The sequence below is a fragment of the Papilio xuthus genome, unplaced genomic scaffold (genome assembly GCF_000836235.2).
Source record: "Papilio xuthus unplaced genomic scaffold, Pxut_1.1 DF828258.1, whole genome shotgun sequence".
NCBI lineage: Eukaryota > Metazoa > Arthropoda > Insecta > Lepidoptera > Papilionidae > Papilio > Papilio xuthus.
Genome location: NW_013530391.1, coordinates 2283667 through 2306932, shown reverse-complemented (window position 1 = coordinate 2306932; position 23266 = coordinate 2283667). Strand labels below are relative to the sequence as shown.

The 23266-nt window shown below is 32.6% G+C and overlaps 2 protein-coding genes across 4 annotated transcripts; one reads left to right on the top strand and one right to left on the bottom strand.

The window, feature by feature from the left end:
• Window positions 1–2075: 2075 nt before the first annotated feature.
• On the bottom strand, window positions 2076–4856 carry Rbm13 (RNA-binding motif protein 13). The gene is made up of 8 exons (XM_013306117.1): window positions 4747–4856; window positions 4626–4672; window positions 4400–4543; window positions 4050–4232; window positions 3491–3620; window positions 2618–2821; window positions 2369–2440; window positions 2076–2185 (listed from the first exon to the last, which is right to left on the bottom strand). The coding sequence occupies exons 1-8, from the start codon at window positions 4759–4761 to the stop codon at window positions 2084–2086; spliced, it is 897 nt and encodes a 298-aa protein (XP_013161571.1). The 5' UTR covers window positions 4762–4856; the 3' UTR covers window positions 2076–2083.
• A 601-nt stretch (window positions 4857–5457) lies between these two features.
• On the top strand, window positions 5458–23018 carry LOC106113461 (kinesin-related protein 4). 3 transcript variants are annotated; one of them, XM_013306236.1, is made up of 27 exons: window positions 5458–5772; window positions 5890–6124; window positions 6365–6521; window positions 7210–7284; window positions 7385–7587; window positions 7869–7994; window positions 8594–8729; window positions 8884–9086; window positions 9521–9660; window positions 10248–10307; window positions 10873–10985; window positions 11075–11218; window positions 11788–11941; window positions 12223–17644; window positions 18203–18377; window positions 18514–18652; window positions 18820–18931; window positions 19394–19418; window positions 19543–19660; window positions 19918–19978; window positions 20099–20261; window positions 20487–20589; window positions 20783–21123; window positions 21440–21566; window positions 21777–21862; window positions 22013–22114; window positions 22396–23018. In XM_013306236.1, the coding sequence occupies exons 1-27, from the start codon at window positions 5622–5624 to the stop codon at window positions 22537–22539; spliced, it is 9015 nt and encodes a 3004-aa protein (XP_013161690.1). In that variant the 5' UTR covers window positions 5458–5621; the 3' UTR covers window positions 22540–23018. The 3 variants fall into 3 exon arrangements, with proteins under 3 accessions (XP_013161690.1, XP_013161689.1, XP_013161691.1); XM_013306235.1 differs by having other exon boundaries at window positions 11075–11242; XM_013306237.1 differs by lacking the exon at window positions 10248–10307 and having other exon boundaries at window positions 11075–11242.
• Window positions 23019–23266: the final 248 nt, after the last annotated feature.

The following is a 23266-nucleotide window of genomic DNA, read 5'->3' as shown; positions in this document are numbered from 1 at the left end:
ACCCAATATTTTCTATATGTATTATACATACAACACAGTTGTTATGAATTAACTTAGTAGACCGCTAGCTGGACATTTATGATAGTAAATATCCATCTTACTAATATTATAAACATGAATGTTTAGATGGATGATGGATTTTTTTTCCGAGCGGTCGGTGTCACGGGCGACACCTAGCGTATCCATAAATTTGATAGAGTTATGTTATCTTTACAAATATTCTATCGTACACAAACCGTATCTATTTTGAGAGGTAAAATATTATACTATATTTGAATGCTAGTTTTTAGTTTATAAGACAACGCGAGTGTATATTCTATACTGCAGACATTTCCTAGAACTGACTACATATTTACTATGTTGTAACATGTACGTTTATTATAATTAAATTTTCATATGGTGGTGAAGCGAGACGTGAACGTTGAAGCATCCGTTCAAATTGACTTTGGTCTCGATTAAACTTGTTTAAGTAAATACAATAGACCACAGGGATTGGGCCCGTCTTAATTAAAACATTTATAGAAGCTGCCCATTGAATTAATGTTTAACTTGTATTATTACAAAACTGGGATAAGGTTTATACAATTACGTATAAAAATATTACTGATTTCACTCTTCCTGATATGCAAAAAAGATGCCAGAAGATCAGTTAGTTTGTGATGTGTTAAAAAATCATATTTATTTAATTAAAAAAAAATCCCGTATTGATTTCAATATTTCAAATGTTACAGATATTTTTAAAACATAGGATTTATTATAATGATCCAAAAACTATTTATACGGTGTGAAAAATCTGAAACATAAAGCAGTTGATATATCGGCACCAGACCTCTAGTATCTTCTTAGTTATATCGAGAACTTCATATTATGTCACAGCATCTGCGTCCTCGGCACACGTACACTGGCATACAAAAGACAAATAAGCTTGCGGGCACTTCTGTGCTTGACTACACAAATGTGACAGAAAATGCTCTTTTGTTCACCAGTATACTGTGAATGTAAATAGCGGGAAATATGTAAGTAACCACTTGACAAACATGATAGACTTAAATATTAGGTAAAACTGAGTTTAATCGATATAAAAGAAGCGCAAAATTAAGGGTTACCGGGGGGAGTGGGGTGTTAAAAGGTCCAAAAGTGGTAAGTGTAGAAATAATTAATATCTTTTGGTAATAAATAGCGCTAAAAAATAATATGTAAAATAAATTAAAACAATTATTTCCCATCTTAATGTTTTAAACGGTCCAATTTGTTAACCTTCCGCACAATAATTAGAAGCAATTAGGCGAGCAATTTTAGACGTGATTGATAAGACGAAGTCAATCAGGCGTACGGTCAGCAAATTAACTGACAATGAAATCAATGGTCCCCGGCCGGTCTTACTGCTCCAATAGAAATTGACTTCGACAAAAGACAACGTTTGTTACTTCGTTACTTCGGCTCTATTTATCGAACAAGATACAAAATAAACTTGACTACGATACTTGTGATAATAATAAAAATACAATCTCTATATTTTTATTTATTTCTATTATCAGAGGCTGGCGTTATTCCATCTTAAAAGCGACAGTCATTTGAACGTTTTGTACAACAATCAACGATGAAGAAACAGTAACCAAAGAAAAGTGTTCAAAAAAGGCCATTTATACGAGTAACTTTTCACTATTCTGCGCAACTTAATGCTTCCTGATTAGTGATTTGTAAGGGGTCGAGTTTGTCTCTGCATGGAACTTTTCTGTAAGTGGAACACCGCGAAGAGGCTTGGCTATACATAAAAGTATATTATTGCTGTTTTTCTAAACACTTGATTTTGGTAAAGGCGTCGTTGTTTGAAAAACCTTTTTAACTATAAATTAAATTAAAAAAAAATTATAATCTAGTCTTTAAAACCTACATATTTAAATAGTAGTTGAGCGACGCTTATCACGAAAGTGCACAATTCAAAATGCAGTCTACATTTTCTCAATGTAAAGAAACTTGGCTCTAGAGAGCTATAAACCTCTAAAAATGAGAAAAATATTGGAGTCCCTTGGACTCTCGTTCGATTTCTGGATATCAATATTAAAACTCAATAATAAAAAAATCATTGTTTTATTTTCTTTCTAGATACACTAGCTATAGGTTCTGTCTCGTATTCAATTTCCACTCTCGGCTTCTTTCTGCTCGTCATCTTCACAGCCATGTCCTAGAAATTATTAAGTTCATATTTAGAATAAATTTTTCTTTAATATTCTAGATATTGCTATAACTCAAAAACCTTAATAATGATTATTTACAGAGAGATAATAAATCAATAAATATCAATAAAGTTTTTATTATTTTTGCTAATTTCTTACCATAGAGTTAAATAATTTGTTTATTATCTTACCTCTATATCTGAAGTGTCAGATTCGAAGTCACTTTGAACATCGACATTTTCTTTTCTACCAGAATCACTCTCCTGTAAATTAAAAGAAAATATTAAGGTTGTCAAAAATATTACCAAACAATAAATTTAAATTAAAAATAAATATTTAAAGAAAATAATGAAAACTTAATTCTAGTTTAATTTGTGTTTCAAAGTCCTAGAAATATCCAAAAGCTATAAAATTCTAAATTGAAAAATCAAAGTACTCACATCATCACTGTCCATGTCACTATTAGCTTCAATAAATTCATCAGTTTCCTCGACAGTTTTCTCCAGTTCCTTCTCTAACTCTGGCTCAAGTTCCATCTCTCGCTCATCTTCATCTTCTTTCTCACTCTCACTCTCACTGGAAATTTCTTCCGCTTTGAGTGCAGCATCAAATGCCATTTGCGGGAAGTTGTAGATATCATTATACTAAAAATAAATACTATTAAGTTACAGTGCCAATAAAATATAAGTTTTGGAATTAAGATTTGTCTTTAGATCCTTTATATTGAACTAAATTTATCTTGATCAGACCTTAATAATTATCAATCAATTTTTTGGACCATTTTAGCCTAATATAGTACATACAACATTACATTTATATTTTCTAAATAATTAATTGACTAATATAAAAAAAGAAATGTCATGACAATATGACAAACTTGTAAACAGAGTTCTTTTCTAAAAACAAAACAAAACAAGGTAACAGTGGTAGAGCCTGCTTTAATATCTTTGCACGAATTGGTCCGGCTCGCCCGGTGAAATACCACGACCACACAGAAGACAGGCGTGAAGTGGAAGCAATTCCGCATTTCGTCTGATGAGTGTGCATCCCGGAGGCCTAATTTACTCCTCTTTCTCTTCCCACCCTTTTTCTCATAAGGAAAGGATGGGAAGTGGAAGTGGACTTTCCAGATGAGAGGATGCATGGAAGGTGAAAATATTTTCTTTCTGTGCATCCTCTCCTCCGTCGATTTAAGGTAGGCAACGCATATGCAATTGCGTATGTCTATGGCAAGGGTCACTTCACTATTCAGCAATTTCAGGTGGCCGCTCGCTCGTTTGCCACCTTATGATATAGAAAAAAAAAATACTAACTGTTCCTTTCTTAAGTCTTTCAAGTAGTTGTTTCTCAATTGCATTATCAATTCTGGCAGCCACAAGAGCTTTTTCTTCCCGTCTTCTTTCACGTCTTTCTATCTTTCTTTGTATTGGAACTAATTCTTTCCTGAAATATTTTTATCTTAATCTCAAACTACCATTAAGTTTCACATTAATTTTGTAAGCAAAGTCATTATTTATTTATTATTTATTGCAAACTAAAATTGTAGTGCTTGTTAACTATGCACGGGACTATGGTTTCCACAACTCAACATCTAGTGCATATTTTGCATGAGGACATGTCATGAATTATTCCAGCAAACCCAGCTCACAACCACTATAACCTCAACAATCTTCATGTGTCTGGTGATCTCTGGGAATGATAATATGTAACCGAACCCTATGGTTGGACTATTAGACAGTGCTGCATAACATGAAACACTTCTATTAACACATTGTCATCATGCATATTTATTCTCTTTGAAAAAAGACTATATATGTCAACAGATATGTAGAATCCCACAGTAGGAATGATAAGAAAATGTTGTCTACTTACACTCTTCTTAATTTGAGCTTTCTCATTCGTATAAGATATTGTGTTATTTTCACAAATCTCTGCTTACATTTTGATTGTATAAATGCTGGCCAGTAAAGTAAATTCTCATTGATTTGATAAATTGCTTTCTCAAAATTTCTTGATAATTTCACCTTTTCCCATTGCTTGGCTGGAAACATTACTCTGTAAATAGAGTATTCAATATTAATAAAATTAATGAAATAAAATGCTTCACACATGATATTAGATACATACATATTTATCACAACATATCGCTATTTCAATTCTTTCAGAGATTCTCCCTATTATCTTTTTTTAGAAAAAGGCAGGATATTAAAATTGATACATACCTTTCAGCAGTTTTCATATACAAATAAATAATACCATTCTCCTCTCTGATAGTAGCATATTTACTGTTTGCCAGTGGACATGACGACCTACTGCACAAACCGGTGAGGTTATATTCATTACGGCAAAAATGTTGAGTTTTTGTCCTGAAAAATATATTTAAAGTGAAATTTCGAACGGATAAACAAATTAGACAAAATAAAATATAATACAACACAATTAACTTACGTTACTTTATGAGAGCAATGCGTTTTGTTGATAATCGCCCAAACAACCTAAAACAAAGAGGTAAGAATAAAATATCTATATGAAAATTACTGAACATCACACTAAGCCAGTAGCTGCATACATCATCGTGCTGCATCTTGATTGAAAAATATAGTTTTTAATGAGTTTTAATTAAAACTAAATGTTGACAATTTTACCACATGGCATTGGCATTTATTGATATTTGACAATTATTTGACAGCCTGATAAAGAAAATGTAACTTTTTTTTATGACCTGGTAACATAGACCTTTAGGTCATATCTTATTTGGAAAATATTCATTACTTTGGATAAGAGTATGTAAGCAGCAAAAAGAGCATAGAGGAAAAGTTTAACAAATTGTAAATAATAGGGTGCTTAGAAAAGTACCACCTCGCATTTAAATTTACCTCGCCAAGGAAATTATATAGTTTATCGCATGGTCTATTTTAGTGGTCAGCTTGTATTTTAAAATTTAAAACATCAGGCAGTTTCAAAATCTTTGACTAGAGAAATTTTCAAAACTCTAAAGTTTGTATCCTAATGGGGAGACAAATTCAAATATGTATCCTAATTTTATCATCATCATATTCAGCTTAAATTCGTCCACTGCTGAAGGTAAGAAGGTAAGCCTCCATCCTCATCCATAAATCACAATTTTAGTTTGAAATTTTCCTCCAAGTTACATCTTTTTTAACTGTAGAAACAACGTCAAAGAGTATATACATAACGTTTAATTTTTTTTTATTTGTAGTGGTATTTAATCTTTATATTTATTTATCTGCAACTTTTTGTTTGAAGGTTGAAGTTTGAATTTATAATTTGCTTGTCGGTTATTTTTGCTCTGTCTATTTACATTATTTCAAAAAGGCTATCTTATAAAATGCTAAACGTGCATCATTATGATAGTCACATAGATTAGTAAGCTAAATAAATACGTATGCAAATTGTTACAACAATTGTTAGAAATACTATACCATGAGTGACAATATAAAAGTAGTTGTCAAAGTTAGACCTCTAATTTCACGTGAAATAGAGGAAAAACTATTTCACCAATGGCGCGTAAAAGATAATACTATTTATCAAATCGATCAAAGTGGAAGAGATTGTGGAAATTTATTCACCTTTGGTAAGTTAACGAAAGTTTGAGCTTAACGTAATTGTATCTTGAATTTTAAGCACTTGTCAATCGTTATTTAAACCTAAAGTTGTCTTTCCAATAAATTGATACAAACTTCTCTTTTAGATAAAATCTACGATGAAAGTACAAACACAAGCGATGTTTACAATGATATTGCTAAGCCTATCGTTGAAGCTGCCACAGCTGGTTTCAATGGGACAATTTTTGCTTATGGTCAAACTTCCTCCGGCAAGACCTACACCATGACCGGCACTGACGCTTCGCCTGGCCTTATACCTTTGTCTGTGATAAATCTATTTGATATTATTAAAAACATAAGCGATAGACACTTTTTAATAAGGTATGATCAAATTAAAGAATTAATTTTTTAATTATGTAACTGTGTATTTTATTGATTATTTAAATTACTTGTTTACTTTATCAATATACAGCAGTATCTATTACAAGTGTTAAATCTAATTTATAATATATATCAATAACATTTTTATTATAAAAAAGGGATGGACACAGTTTATGGAATAAATTAAGTAAAAAAATATTTTTTGACTTAAGAGTTATTACGTAATCATCTTAATTTCAGAGTATCTTATGTGGAAATTTATAATGAAACAATCATAGACTTACTGAATACAGAGAAGAAAATTATAAAAATTCAAGACACTTTTCAAGGTGTTAAGGTAGATGCAACTGTACGGGTGACAACTACACCTGAAGAAGTTTTCCAATCTATGAAAGAGGTGATTTCTTGCATATTTTTAAATATACCTACAAAGGTAAAGAAGGACTGAAGAAACAATGGACTGTGCGTAAGGGGATATTTGTTGGAAGTGAATTTAGGTATGACAGTTGATAGGGATGTGTGAAAAAGTTGTACATACTGTGCCGATGATATGATCAGTCTAGTAGAACTCGAGACTCTTTGATATAAAAAATATATAAAAATATCAAAGTATATTACATTTGTGGTGATAAGAATTTACCGAAAAGCTTATAAGGCCATACACACATCAAAACCAAATATAGTAATCTCAGGAAACAGATTGTGTTGGCTTTAAATAACATTTTAGTGTCATACTGATAGGTTGGATTGCATTGATTGTTACTAATTCATATTTAAAGTTTTTTTTTGTTATTATTGTATATTTTGAGAAAACGAATATCTTTAAATTCTGTTTAACTTTAGGAAATGATTTGACTGGTGAGTGGCAGGATAAAAAGACATTTACACTTTAACCTGGGTAAGCAAGTGTCCAAGGGACTGCACCATTTTTCTCGCTTATAGAAGTTTCTTTCTACCTTGAATTTCTCGCTTATGGAGGTTGTCCGTGGGGATTGGACAATGACTGCATTTTTATAGGTTTCTCACTTTAAACTCTTATTGAAAAATGGTGGCAATTGACTAAACTTCAGTAAAATCATTTTCAGGGTCAAGCTAACAGACAGACTGGTGCAACAAACATGAATGAAGAAAGTAGTAGATCACATTCCATTTTCCAAATAGTAAGTTAAACTTAATTAATCCCTTAGCCCCTCTTATTCAACAGAGGTTGGCTTAACCACATCCATTAATATTACTGTTTTTTGCCAACCTCACCTCAAGACAATAGAATCACGGGAGCATACAGAGGGTGAAGAGGTGGGGTGCCTGAACGTCTCCCAGTTGAACCTAGTGGACCTGGCTGGTTCTGAGCGGTCGGGCCAGACGGGAGCCACTGGTATCCGGTTCAAGGAGGGCACACATATCAACAAATCCCTCTCCTCTCTCGCTCTTGTTATAAAACAGCTCTCGGAAGGGCTCAGCAAGTAAGTAACTATCATAAAATATTGAAGTCTTGTATGTATATATTACCAAATTATAATTAAGTAAAAACCAATTCACAATTCGACTATGTGTATAAATTATTGATATTATCTATTTGTTATTGATCGAACCATGGGTTTCTATGACCAAAATCTCTGTTTAAAACATATTGATATCTATGTTTTGTCAAAGGTAATGACAGAGATGACAATATGTTTTATACATTTTGGTCTCAGAAACCCACATTAATAAATCAATAATAAATAATAACATTTTGTTACAGACATGTAAACTATCGGGACAGTAAGCTGACACGAATCCTACAGAACTCTTTGGGTGGTAACGCAAAGACAAGTATCATATGTGCTGTCACCCCCGCTGCTGTTGAGGAAACCATCTCTACTCTACAGTAAGTGTTCAATAAATTCTGTAGATATTGTCTAAATTATTAAAAAAGGTAAATATTTCAATCATATAAAATGTCATATGTACTGATGTTAGAGTTGACACGTCGCGCAAAACACTCCGGTAGTAATCGTGTGCCAAATCAAATGTCAAGTACTAAAAAATATTCTATGTTAAATATTTTGGTCTTCATATAAATATTGACAGGTTGTTTAATAAATTTCCATTTGAATTTTTTTTTTTTGGTCAAATGAAGTCTGTCGATTTGCATTAACTAAGACTTAATTATTTAGGATTACTGTCGTAAATACATTTTTGGCTTTAACTATATTTTTTAAAATTTTCATGCTGCATCTTGGATCCAAACTTTGACCTTGTATTTAACGGTTAATGAATCCAAATGGCTGTTGAGGTAAAAATGTTTCCTATAACTATGATTAAGGTTATTACCCATCACCAAATCATTTTAAGCTATGTGTGTGTTAATTTTAATCAAGCAAATTGGCAGACTTCATAATTTATGAATGAAAGCCAAAATTTATTTTCCTAATAATCTTTCCAATGCTGCAAAAAAAAACTTAAACTATATATTTTGTTACATAGATTTGCGTATCGAGCCAAAGCTATAAAGAATACTCCTCAAGTCAATGTGGTCGCAACAAACAATAAGGTTATGGAGAGCCTAACCAAAGAACTGTCCACTTTGAAAACACAGCTAGAAAGCAAGAGAAATGTTGAAGTAAGTAAATAAACAACAATTTATATAAACATTCCTTAAAAACCGAATACCACTTACATAGGTTTACATTATATGAGTCAGAAATGTTCCCAGTACTCTTTACCTTAGTTAAACTTCATCTAGATTGTAAGTTAAAAATATTGGTGAATATCAGGAAGACAACCAGAAGCTGCAGAAGCAGATAGCGGTGCTGCAGAGGTTCCTAAGTGGGCTGGTGCAGCGCGGCTCGAGGGCGGAGCTGACGCGGCCTGCCCCGCCCCCGCGCCGCGCCACCATCTCCGCCCCGCCCACGCACGACGACCACGCTCTCATGCCGCCCCCCGCTCTCAACTTCTGCACTCCCAGTCTCAAATACAAGTATGTCCACATTGTTATCACCTATTCTTGTCTTACTTTGTTTTTTTTTTACATAATATAGCAATCGAGCAAGAACAGTCGTTGATCCTTTGTGATATAAGTTCGAGAAAGATTGTCTATCTCTAATGAATATAGGAGAGGATGAATATAAATTTTTTGTCTTTTCGAATTTACTTGATTTTAAAGGTGCGACGATTATGCTGCCTATACTACAACTAAATACTTTTTAGTGTTCTAATTATGTTTTAAAAAAAATAATTCCATCTGTCAAAACTTTTTGAAGGATCTGTCAATTGCAATTGACAGACCGTTGTACAGAAGAAAATATCGTCCTATAATGTATAACAATAATATACAAAATTGGATTTATGAGATAAACAGATAAATATATTGTGCAAATTTGAATAAGATAGTGATATAAAATTTAATTACAGTCCCACAGTGTTGGGTCGTTCAATGGAAACGCTATCGAAGCAGAGCTCGGGAGGGCTGGCCAGCGTGCCCGAGGAGCCGCGCGCCGTCACGCCCTCCTCCTCGCCCTCTAACATCGTCTCTGATGAGGTCATTGAAATTGGTATGCAGTCTTTTCTCTATCATATCACCCATTCCTCAGGTGATCGACGAACGCACGCAAACAGTCGTAAAAAATTATGTTGGCCATACTATTGTTTTTAAATATCAGGCTAACTTTGCCTATTTGGCTATTTATGTTATAAAGCTGCAAAGCTAGACATTACAAAGTATTGCATTGCTTTACGTCGCTTTTGTCGTTCATCTTTGATGTCGGGTTATTGTAAAAGTAATCGATGGTTTGATATTAGAGTTAGCTTGAATAAATAAATTTGAAAGAAATTTAGCACAGAATAGAAGTTTTTAGTGGGTTATGTACTCTTAGTATTTGTAGCTATATATTAATATAGTATTTTGTCTAGAATACGATATTTAATTACGCACTAGTAATAATGGTAATGCATATCGTATTGTTTGTTAACAATTATTTATCAGAACACATTTTTATATGAAATATGTAAATTAAACGCGCGTTTATTCGATTTAGTGGATAATAACACACCCTGTAAAAAATTACTATTTTTTTTTAAATTTCATAATTCAGAACAATCTGAGTGAGTAGTTACAGTACGTTGTATGTATATTGTCCAGACAGCGATGACGACACACCCGCGGACGTGCAAACCTGTTCACCATATCACAAATGTTTTAGTAAGTATTTTAGTTTTTTAGTTAGAACAGTAGTAGAAATTTATATAGTCATTGTGTATTTTAGATATGTAATGTATAGTAGTTAGGACGTCGGTGGCTCAGCGCTTAAAGCACTTGACTTGTAATCTGCAAGTCCTGGTTTCGAATCCCGCCATGAACCAATGTATTTTTCGATTTCGACTTACATATGTACATTTATCTGACGTTCTTACGGCAAAGGAAACATCGTGATGCAACCTGCACATATCTGTGTTAAAATTCAAAGATATGTGTGAAGTCAACCAACCCGCATTGGGCCAGTGTGGTTGACTTTGGCCTAAAACCCCTAACTTAGGGTAGGCTCCGAGCCCCTCAGTGGGGACTTATAGTGTGCTGATGATGAATGTATAGTATAATTTTAATGATTATTTTTAACGTGATTAGTAATTTTTGTCCACAAATCGCGTATCTCACTTTACTTTTCATATTTCTTCAATCTTCCTGTCCTTATCTTAAAAATTTCGTTCTTGTAGCAAAATATCGTGGTATTACCCTTCGGCATAAATTAGACATTTTATATTTTCAGAGTCAACAAAAACCCCGCCGTGCATACTCAGAAAGAACGCACAAGAAGCTGAAAGAAACCTTAGGGATATCGTGGAGCTCACGGAACGGGAGAAAATATATAAACCAGATGTGGTAATTCTAATTTCGTTCTAAAATCTAAAAATCGATATAATGGATGCAGGCTGGCAGATTTTTTTTTCTAACCGTTTATTTTGTTTAAGGTTGAATTACTGGAAAAACTAGAAAATAACTCAACTGTAATAGCTAAGTTAGAAGAAGAGATTTCTTTACTAACCAGTATTAATAAAGATAATGAATTGAAAGTGGAAGAATTAAATGAAAAAATAAGAAAAAATGAAGCGGAGGTTAGAAGTTTAACTACAGATAAGGTAGTATATAGATTTTGTATTTTTAAAGAAACAAATATGGTATTATACTCATTGATTTTATTAAATTTTTAATTTGATATTAGATGCAATATGCGACAAGTAGAGTAATATAGATTAAAAACTAGAGTAACTGGTTAAATTGATGTACTGTAATTAAGTAGTCTTTTTTTTATAATGTGGCAAACGAGCGATCGGCCAACTGAAATCGCTGAAATAGCGAAGTGACCGTTGCCCATAGACATACGCAATTGCATATGCGTTGCCTACTTTTAATCGACGGAGGAGAGGATGCACAGAAAGAAAACATTTCCATGTATTCTCTCATCCGAAAAGTCCACTTCCACTTCCCATCCTTATAAGAAAAAGTGTAGGAAGGGAAAGAGGACTAAATTAGGCCTCCGGGACGAGTCTGAGTATAGATAATTCTCATTATTACCTTCACAAACTTGTACATCACAGACAATGTAATAACAGACCTTTATTATTCACTTTTGATAAATAGATATTGAATTATAATATGATATTAAAAATGTAATGTTTTACAGCTCCAATTAGAAGAGCGGTGTAAAGAATTTGTTACAAAACTCACAGATTGGGAAGTAACATATGAGACCCTGAAGAAAAAGTCAAAGACTAGAGAGGATGAACTGCTTTCCAGATTGGAAGAGTATTCTAATGTAGCGAAACCCGTCACTAACTGTAAGTTAATATTAATCTACCACTACATGAACCCAATATGTACCTCTTAAATTTAGAAATTTTCAGTACCACTGTTCGTATATCCAAACTACATGCCGCCCGCGATTCCGTCTGCGCACAGTTAAATAAAAACTTAATAAGTAACCTATGTGTTCTATAATATATTGACCTCTATGTCAAATTTCAGATACATCCTTGCAGCGATTCTGGAGATACCTTCCATCCATCTAAAAATTCGCATTTATAATATTAGTATGATAATATAATTACTGTTTACGCAGGTAAATCACCAGAAATCATCGTACTTAAAGATATGACAAAGACCTTATCAATAGTCGAAAGTGATAACAGTGTAAACACTGAAAATTCAACATGCGATAGTACATCTGAAAATATTCATAGAATTATCACAGATCTTAAAGAACAACTTTCAGTAAGGGATAAAAATATATCAGAATTAGAAGCCAATCTACTTGAACAGAGCCAAAAAGTTTTCACTTTAGAAAGTAAAACAGAAGAACTAGATGGATTATTAGATTCGTTTAAGGATAAGTTAGCAAATTCAGAAAAAGAGATTTCTCTTCATAAAACTACAATAGAAACATTGAATAATATAGTTGAAAATCAAAAGGGTAATCTGGACGCGGCGACTAAAGATTTACAGTCTTATAATGACACGATTCAAGAATTGCGGAACAAATTATCTGGCAAACAAAATGTGCGGTATGCTCTCGATGACAACGAAATAGCACAATTAATCGCTATTGAGGAAAAAAGTATTGCCAATAATGAAAATGTAGCTAATATTATCAAGTCTTTGAACACTGCTCTAGAAATTAAAAGTAACGAAATAGAACTACTAAAATCTATTATTCAGAAAAACGAAGAAAATGATGATAATTCTTCTAAAGAAAAAATGGAATCAGATGCCCAAATTAAAGAATTACAGGGAAAAGTAACAAAATTAACGCAACAGCTACAAGATTTTCAAATTGAAAAAGAAGAACTTTTATTAGGGAAAACAAACTTATTAATTTCTATGGAAGATCTGAACAACGAATACGCAATTTGTGCAGAGAATAAAATTGAATTAGAAAATAAAATAAAGATTTATGAAACAGACATAAGAGATATAAAGGAAAGAAATGAAGAATTACTAAATAGCTTAAATGAAAAAGTAGACGCCGTAACAGAATTAACAGACAAGAACACGGAACTAATAACTCAGCTTAAAGAATACACAGACAAAATTAGTCATTTACAAAACAACCTGCAACTTAAAGATGCCGAGATTGCTTCCATACGTGACTATAACAATGATAATATTAATAAAAATCAAACATTAATTTTGGAATTAGATGATATTCTGTCCATTATGAAAGGTAAAAAAGACGACGGCCTGATAAATAATTCACGCGATATTTATGAAGTGGTAAATGAAAAATTAACAGACCTACGTAATAATGTATCTGCAGTAGTCAATGAAAGAGACAATATTATAGGGCAACATACTATATTGACTACTACAGTAATGAGTGCAAGTAAACAATTTATAGCGGCATTAAAATCAGCTATTAAAGACCTTGAAACGATAAAAATAACGTTGACCGAATCAAAACCCAATGAGAATGGAACACATGAAGAAGATCTAGACATACAGGAAGTAATGGAAGATTTATCATTTTCAGAAACTCAATCTTTACTAGATAAAATATATGGACATATAACTCATATGAAACAAAAGATTGAAAGTATTAAAATAGAATCGAAATCCAGTATTGATACTTTTACAAATTTATTAGAAACACGAGATTCAAATATAGCTGAACTTGTTAATCAATTAAAAGAATTAAATGAAGAATTTGACAAAAAATCACTGAAACTTATGTCTATTGAAGAAGAATGTAATACAGCTAAGAAAGATAGCTACGAAATAGTTAATAATGTCGTCACTACGATTTTAACAATGGCTCAAAAGTTAAATATTGAGCATAACATTCCATGTCGTAGTGAATCTGACGAACCGAGAACTTATTTAAGCGACCACATTGTGCCTGTCCTAGACAAAGTAGTTGATCTCTTCTTGATAAATAATACCGAAAAAGACGAAAATTTAATCCATAATAATAAAGAGTTTGAACGATTGACTGAACAAAACGTAATATTAAATAAAGAAATGCTACAAATAGAAGAAAGTAGAAATGAACTATCAAGAGATTTACATGAAGAACGAGAAAATAATAAAGGTTTAATTCAAAATTTAAGGAATACATCAAATTTACTTAACGATTTGAAAGAAGAATTAAAGATAAAGGTCGACGAAATCGATTCCATGAAAAACAAAATGATCGAATGGAAAGATAAATTTACTAAAATTGAATTAATGAGAAAAAAACAAAATGAAGTCTACGAGGAAAATATTAGATTAAAAGAAAAATGTCGGAATTACGAATTAATCCAAAAGGAATTTGAAATAAATTCCGACTCTTTCCTTACAGAGATGAAAGAAAAATGTGCCAAAGAAACTATGCAAAGTGATCGAGAAAAAGATTCTAAATCTCCGCTTAGTTTATTGACTCTTAGCTGCAACAGAATAATACAGATTATACAGGACCGCGATGACGCCTCGCAGACTGAAACATCAGTCAGTTCTAATTCAAATCTAGACGAAAAGAGTTCAGAATCTTCGTTTACTTGCTATCAGTGCAATAAACTAAAAACCGATTTAGAGTCTGCACATAATAAAAATCATATCCTAATAAATCTCGTGGAAGAATCAAAATCGATGAACGAAAACTTAATGCAGGAAATAAAGAATGCATCTGTGGAAATAAAGTCTCTTGTGGATTATACAAATGATTTACATAAACGAATACTTAGTCATAAAACAAATCTGTCCACTTTAACCGCAACAACTTATGCTGAGAACAAGTCTTTAAGTTCCCAAGTGAAATCTTTACAACACCATCACACGCGATTTCATACTGTCTGCCAGAGAGATCTGCCAGAATTAAAAGAGCAGTTGCACGAACTTATGAAGTTACTTAGAGAAGAAAATTTAGAAGGGAAATTGAATGCTAGCTTTAAAAGATTCTCTTTGCCTAGTCACTTAGAAAATAGTTCGATACTGTACAGTTTTAAAAATGAATCTACATTAGATGGTGATCTTTTAATGTTGGATACAAATGTGACGTTAGTAAACTCAGTCGATAATACTCTCACAGGTCATGACCAAACTTGTTTCGAGGCAGCTGAGGCTTGTGTATACAATGATACAGCTTGTCAGACCACCGCCTGCTATCTACATGAATCGTATGAAATTTGCAATAGTAACCTTGGAATGATTCAATCATTAAAATTAGAAAATCAAAAACTCAGCGATATGGTTCAAAAATTAAAGGAAACAAATATAACCAAAGTTGACGTTGAAACTAGTCCTATTAAAGATTTATCTTTTGAAAGCAAACCTAAAATTAACTTAATATGTCAAGATTGTAAACACCATGAAGAAAAATATGAACAATTAATTGAAGAAATTGAAGAATGTAAACTGAAATTTACTAATTTGTCCGCGCAGAAAGATGATATTGAGAAAAAATATAATTTAGAAATTCAATCCACTGAAGGTTTGATGAGAAAATTAAACAATTTTGAAAAAGAACTTGCTAACAAAAACAAGAATATAGAAAAACTTACAACATCATTAAAAGATACAAAAGAAAGACTCGATAGCGTTCAAGAAGAAAACGAAAACTTATCAACAGAAATTATAGAATCACTCAGTACAGTCGATAGTCTTAAAATGGAACTTGATTCTATTAAAAAGAATATTTCAAGCAAAGACACAATTACGCCTGTGGACAATGTCGAAAATGTGGAAAAAGTAGATAAGGAATGTCCAGAGTGTCTTAATAAACAGGAAATTATTAAAATTCTTCAAAACAAAAACTCAAATACACACACACGTTTGAACAGAAGTTACAGTGACTCCGATAGCTCGTCAAGATACAATAAAATATGTACATTACAAAACGAAATAGTTGCGGGCCGAGAAGATTGTAACGAATTGAAAGAAGAAGTAACTACTATTAAAAACCATTTAGAGATAGGTAATTTATCAATGGGCGAGGCTATGGATTTGGATGAAAGTATTAGCGATGTAAACGTTATAGAATTAAATAGATCATATATGCCAGAAATATCTGAAGAGCAAGCTTCAGATATTTATAGCCTTGACAAGACGGATTGTTACAATTATTACATTGAATTAATCGGTGAAGGGAGAACGAATCTTAATAAGGACGTAAAAATTATTGATATCATGAAAATGTTGTATTCAAAATTGATGACAATTCACGACAATCGAATTGATAATTTGGCTAATAAATTAAGAGATTACGAATCTTTAAAACATGAATTGCAAGATAAAATAAGTAATTTAAGCAAAGCATTAGACGAAAGTAACAGAAACACACAAAAGATTGAAGGCAAATTTTCAGTACTAACAGATAATATTAATAAATTGAACAAAGCAATTAGATCAGTTAAAGGCAATGATGCAAATGCAATCGAATTATTCAAAACGCAGATTCTAATGGTACTTGACACTGAATTCTCTACTAATACTCTTCCTATTTTCGAGACTATTTATAATAATAATTTAAGCATTTTAAAAAGTACTATGGAAGAATGTGTAAAACTACAAGAAAATTCTCAAAAACTGGATAACGAACTTAAAACATCTAAAAATGATTTAATAAAATTAAAAGATCAACTAACTGCCAAAGAAAATGAATACAACATACTATTAGCTGAAAAAGAAAAAATCAATGAAGTTAGTAATGCTTTAACAAAGGATTTACATAAAAAGGAAAAAGATTTTATAATAGCGATATCTGAAGGTTATCAAAAGCTTGTTGAAAAGAATATACTAGAAGAAAACTATTTTGATGCAGCAATTCCTACAGTTAAAAATGTACATAATTTATTCGAAAAATTAGCTAATCAAAGTAAAGAAAAACCCTTGAAGGGTGATGCAAATCAAATAGAATGTCTTAAACAGGAGATTGAAATTTCCAAACATATAATAGAACAGAGAAATAAAGAAATAAAAATTCAAACAGAGCTAATAGAAAAAATACAAATACAAAATGAAAAAATCGAAAAAGAACTTAAAGAAAACGAAGTTAAAATTCGGACACAAAAATCACTTTTTGATGATATAAATAAAATTTATAACAAAAAAGTTGAAGAGTATGATATACAAGTTTCGTTAGTTCATAAATTAACAGAGGAAGTTGACGTATTAAAAGAATTTGTTTCAAATAAAGAGAAAATAATTCAAGACCTACAAAGCAAGCTTAATAACTTAGAAACAGAATGTAATAATCTTAAGACTATAAATCAAATGTTAACAAATGAAAAGGAATCAATGGTGGCTAGGTTAGGAAAAGCCGAGTTGGAAATAGAAAATAATAAAATAGATTTTACAAAAATGGTTTCAGAAACCAATACTCTTAAAGAATCCCTCACAGAAAACGTTCGTAATGTGGATAGTCTTAAAAATGAGGCGAAATCTTTAATGGAACAAAATGTACGATTGAAACAAGAATTTGAACAAAAATGCAAAGACCTGACGCGACTGGAGTTTAATATCAAAACGCACGAGACTACGGCCAAGATACAAACTAATATGATATCAAGGTAGGTACAATATTTAATAAATATTAAAACTCGGTTTTAATATGACCAAAATATATAAAAACTAAAAAGTGACTGACTATGATTGTATTGTAAAGAGTACATAATACTCTGAGGAAAAATACGAATCGAGTGATAACTCAAAATCGATCCAGTCATTTGAGACAGGCCATCACAAATTAACTACATACGCACGCAAAACAATACCCTATGTCGGGTAATAACTAAAATTAATTTCTATAACTGTGGAAAATCTTTATATATATAATTCTTCTGTGAGTGTGTATGTCACTGAACTTCTCTCAAACGACTGGACCGATTTTGATGAAATTTTTTGTGTGTGTTCAAGGGGATCTGGGAATGGTTTAGATTCACAATTTTGTCCGCTGGGCAATGTTTTTTTAATTAATTTTTAATTTATTAGTAGTTGTTGATTTTGGAATGTTTTACATTGGATCCGACAGACGGCGCTACCATCGCAGTGCCAAATTGTCAGACAACGTCTGTCGGGTCCGCTAGTACATTTGTATAATTTCAACAAATACTATGTTTTTTTTTCAGGTTACAGAAACAAAAAGAAGAGGACATGCACAAAATAGCAGAGAAAGAGAAGCAACTGCAAGAGTTGAGTGAGAGATTAGGCTCGCTACAGAAGGAGTGTCTCGGAATGAAAGATTGTATTGAGTCATTGAGACACGAGAAAGACGCGTTAACACATTTGAAGCTAAGTCTTGAGGTAATTTTTTTGTTAAAATTTATGATAATTAAACTAAACGTGCACATTTCTACTACAAAACTATATAAAGAACATATAGTGTGGATTAATTGTAAAGGAAAACATCTCGCTAAATTTTACTTTTGTTTCTTTATAGGAGAAAATATGTCAATTGAAGAAGGATCTAGAGAGCGGTCCCAAGGCTCGCCTGTCCATCGAGAGTGTGGTTGAGACGGCCCGCAGGCGACGTCAGAGCATACAGGACTCTAACAGGACATTTGGCGACAAACATTACGGTAAATTGCATATGTGTTACATAACAAACGATATGAAACTTTATAAACTACATTAAGTTTTGATACAGCCATTGAAAACCTATTTTAAAATTATTACGAGGAATAGAACCTTTTAGGTTTCCTTTACTATAAAGAATTTAAATATGTTGTTTTGTATGTTTATTCAGATCAATACAAGTCAGAGACGATGTTAGAAGAACGGTGCAAGGGCGACGACATGCTGATGGACGTGGACGAGTGCAGCTCCAGTCGCAGCACACCGCAACGACACAGTAAAGGGTATTATTTGAATACAACATTTTCATAGAAAGTATATATAATGAATATAATGATGTGTCACGGGCGATAATATTAACTTTTGCCCGCGACTCTGTTCGCGCGGAATTTTAATAAAACTGAAGCGGTTAAATGTATCCAATATCCGATGAATCTATGCCAAATTGGTTCAACATTTTTGAGTTATAAATAGTGTAACTAACAAAACTTTCTTTTATATATAGACTAGCTGTCGTCCGCGACTCCATCCGCATCAAATCAAAAAAATAACATAGTAAATAGCCTATTTGTTCTTCCAGACTATGTTCTACATGTATGTCATGTTTCAGCGATATCCATGCAGTCGTTCTGGAGATACCTTCAAACAAATATCCATCCATCCAAACATTCCCGTATATAATATGAGTAAGATTACAGATTTGCATAAATATAATTTATTTAAAAATTGTTCCTCTATTGTTTCAGACGCGACAGCTTGCAGAGAGAAGAGGTGTGTATTTAAACATTCGTACATATTCTTTTGTTAGTCTATTACTGTTTTATTATTTGATCCTGGCCTCAGGTTTGGTCAGCGAAAGATACATTTACAAAGTTACGAATATAATGTATTGCAGAGCGAGGAAGAACGCGATGGTCGCCGGTCAGCGGGCGGCGTGCGCGCGGCACGTCAGCGGCGGCAGAGCTCACACGACCTGCATCGCCTCGCGCTGCACAACACTCCTTCACCTCACGGTATCTCTCCATACTTATTCATTACTTCGAATTAAAACCGAAATTAGGAAACAAAGGCACGTCAAATTCTACATGGCGACCATTACGCCAAGAACTGAAACTTTGTGAAAATTGAAGTTATGTAATGGAAAAGTTTTATTGAATTTAGTGATGTGTTAATTTTGTTTGTCTATGGTATATGAGTTTGGTTTGTTACATGTACTATCGGTTAGACTAACGGACGAAATGATTTTGATTTTATTTTAATATATTTTCAGAGTCACGCAACAGATCGAGGAATGAACATGATCTTTCAAATGATAGTAATACGAACAGCAGGTACATTACCAAATCTTAGTTTTATTTATAAGTTGAAAAGAAATATTATTTTCCATAATCATTCGTCATTAGCTCTCATTCTTTATTTAATAATTAATCTATTTTTGTACGTAATGTCAGAATGTCAGAGCTACAAGATCGGCTGACTTCGTGCCAGCAAGAGTTGGAAGAGCTGAAGGAGAGGTACAGGGAGCTGGACGAGGAGTGCGAGACGTGCGCGGAATATCTGCGGGAGAGGGACGACCAGTGTCGCAAGCTCAAGAAAGAGAAAGCCAGTCTTGAAGTAAGACAGTTTTAGCTGTATAGTGCAAGGAAATGCCTTGTCAAAGTAAACTGTAACTAATGTCTTTTTCCTGCGATTTATATTTTTAATGAAATGTCATAGGGTTGTTGTATTTTCTTAGTTCGTTCCTATTTTTACCTCGAAGGAAAAAAGCGGAACCCTTATAGGATCACTTTGTTTCTCTGTCTGTCCAGACCCTGTTTTAAATTAACTACTGTGTTTCAGAACATTATAACGGAGTTAAATGAGAAATTACAACGCGGACATGACTCGAGCCGAGGCGGCGCGAAGGTTAGCTACGCGCACGTCGCGGTCAACACGGACGAAGGTACCTTTCTATATTGTTGGGACACAATACATACACACTCATACTATTGATCATCTTAAAATAAAAGTAGACATATCTTCATATAATCTTACTTTTCTATTATCATAAACAATTCCAAATTTTACTTTTAAAGATTACTAGTGAAAGTAATTGAATCAACATTTTTCAAAGATTTGATTTTTTTATTTCATAGATTGGGCAAATCTACATTCAGTGGTAGTAGATCGAATGTCATTCGATGCTGAAGTAGAAAAGAATAAGAGATTAACAAAAATCATAGAAGATTTACGTGTAAACAAGCAAGAATTAAAAGCGGTCATAGCAAAAATGCAGCGAGCACTTGAAGAGAAGACAGGCAAGGATGGTAGAGAGTTAGAGAGAACAAGAATAGAGTTACGGTCCTGTAAAGAAGAGTTGGAAGAACTAAGGAGAAGGAATATAGAACTCGACGAGGAGTGTGAGACTTGTGCGCAGTATTTGAAGGAAAAAGAAGAACAGTGTAGAAGTTTAAAGGAGTCTATTGCAGCTTTAGAGGTTAACACAAACAAATTAATGAATAATACACATTCAGGTCCAAAACCTAAATTAATTGACAGAGACTATAATTTTTGCATAAAACGGAATTGCATAAATATGAGTAACATAAAAATAGAATCTAACTCCATTTAAAAATTGGCCTCTGATAAATATCTCAGTAAAGGTTGATATTTATGTCTGATTTAAGTTATATCAGTACAGTGGGATAGTAACTGGCGTAATGTAAATACTCACTGGCGCCAGTAAGTCCATGTCATTGTCCTACTGTCAAATATAAATCAATAATAAATGAAAGTATATTGTGTTTGTATAGGGCAAGTTGTCTGAGCAGCAAGCGGGCGGACGAAGCGCGGCGACCAGCGTGCGCCGGCGCCGACAGTCCTTGCACGACCACAACCGCGACACCAGCTGCTGCGACGCTACCACACAAATCACAGAAGGTAGGAACTAAATCAACTCTGAAAAGGTTCAAAAGTTCAGGTCACAAAGTGTTAACCCGAACATTTACTTGTTGAGAACAACATACTAATTTAACTAAATTTGGTTATTGTTCTAGTACATTCTTACATGAAATACATAGTATGTTTGCCTTAGATTGTCTTATCAGTCAGTCGGAACTATTTGTTTTTAATTTATTTTCTATTTGTCAGATTTCCTCAGTTACCAAGTGGAGCGCGACCGGACGAAGCCGGTCCCTGATGACATGCATACCAAACAGATCAAGCGGCTCAAAATGGTACGGTGGCTAGAGTAGACACAAATTTTGTTTACTTTAAACGAATATTTATTTATTCCTTTGTAATATCTCTATAAGCAATTATTTAAAGTACTGTGAGTATTACTTTGTCTTAAGTCAGTACTTCAGCTCGATATGGATTGTGTGCAGGCGGTGGAGAAGCTGTCTAAAGAGAAAACCGCATTGGAACAGCAGCTGGTGTCTTCCGCGACAGCCCCCGTATACGTCGCAACGGGCAGCGCTATCGTGCAGGTAAACATATTTCACACATATTTTTTAAACAGACTACTAATTCTACTAATAATACAAAAGCCAAGAGCACAAATCCAACTAATATTTTAAAAAAAATCTAATGAAGTAATGACTATTTCTTCTGCGTAGTAAAATTATTTTAGTAAAAAGTTTATTAACAAAAAATATTGAACATTATAGTTGTAAAAAGTTAACATTTTTTAATATTCATAGTGTGATTTCTATTGATTCGTATTACGGTATGGAAGTTTTTGTAAGTTAAAAGAACTTGTTTATGACAGGACCAGCAATTTACCGATGTCATGAAGGAGAACCAGAAACTGAAGAAAACGAACGCTGCCCTCATAGCACTCTGCAAAAAGAGGGAGAAGAAAACAACAATCAAAGTCAATAGGGAGAACCAGGACCCCATGGAAGAGATCTGAACATACATATTATAACTAAAATATACTCAATTTTTTACATTAATTTTCCTATTTTACTAAAGTTAGAAGCTGGACTTTATTTTTCTATAACAATTTTTATTTTAATGTTTTTTTAATTCACTTTGTCACTCAATAATTTTAAACATTTGGCACAAAATAATTAGAATTATCTTGAATTATTAAGACTGATAATGATTCTTAATAAACATTCCGCAAGTTTGTTTAGTTTTGTGAAAGTTGTGAGAATATGTTGGTGCCATTGGAAATGATTATTCTTTCAAGTATTATTAAGTACAAATTTGTTTTTCGTACTTAAAATGATTGTGTTATGCATTTTATCGACCAATTAATCAATCAGTATGACAATTAAACGTAACAACATTAAAATATTTCTTAATATAAAATTATAATATATACGTTAATGTAAATTAAATACTTGATATTATTTGTGATTAAGATGTGATTGATTTATGACGTACATTTTATTGTAAATGGATCCGTTGCTAATAATAATAATATTCTGATGATTATTTTTGCATTTCATTTATATTCTGACAAACAATTAAAAAAAAAATAAAGCCTAGTTATGATTTTATGTTAATTATTGTACGTCTTTTGAAAGTTAAAGAATGTTCTAGGACATCACAATCTGTGGGTGTGGGTCCCCTACGCTTTCTGGATTGAACATAATTAGAAGTCAAAATAGTCCAAGACAGCTGGTATATCA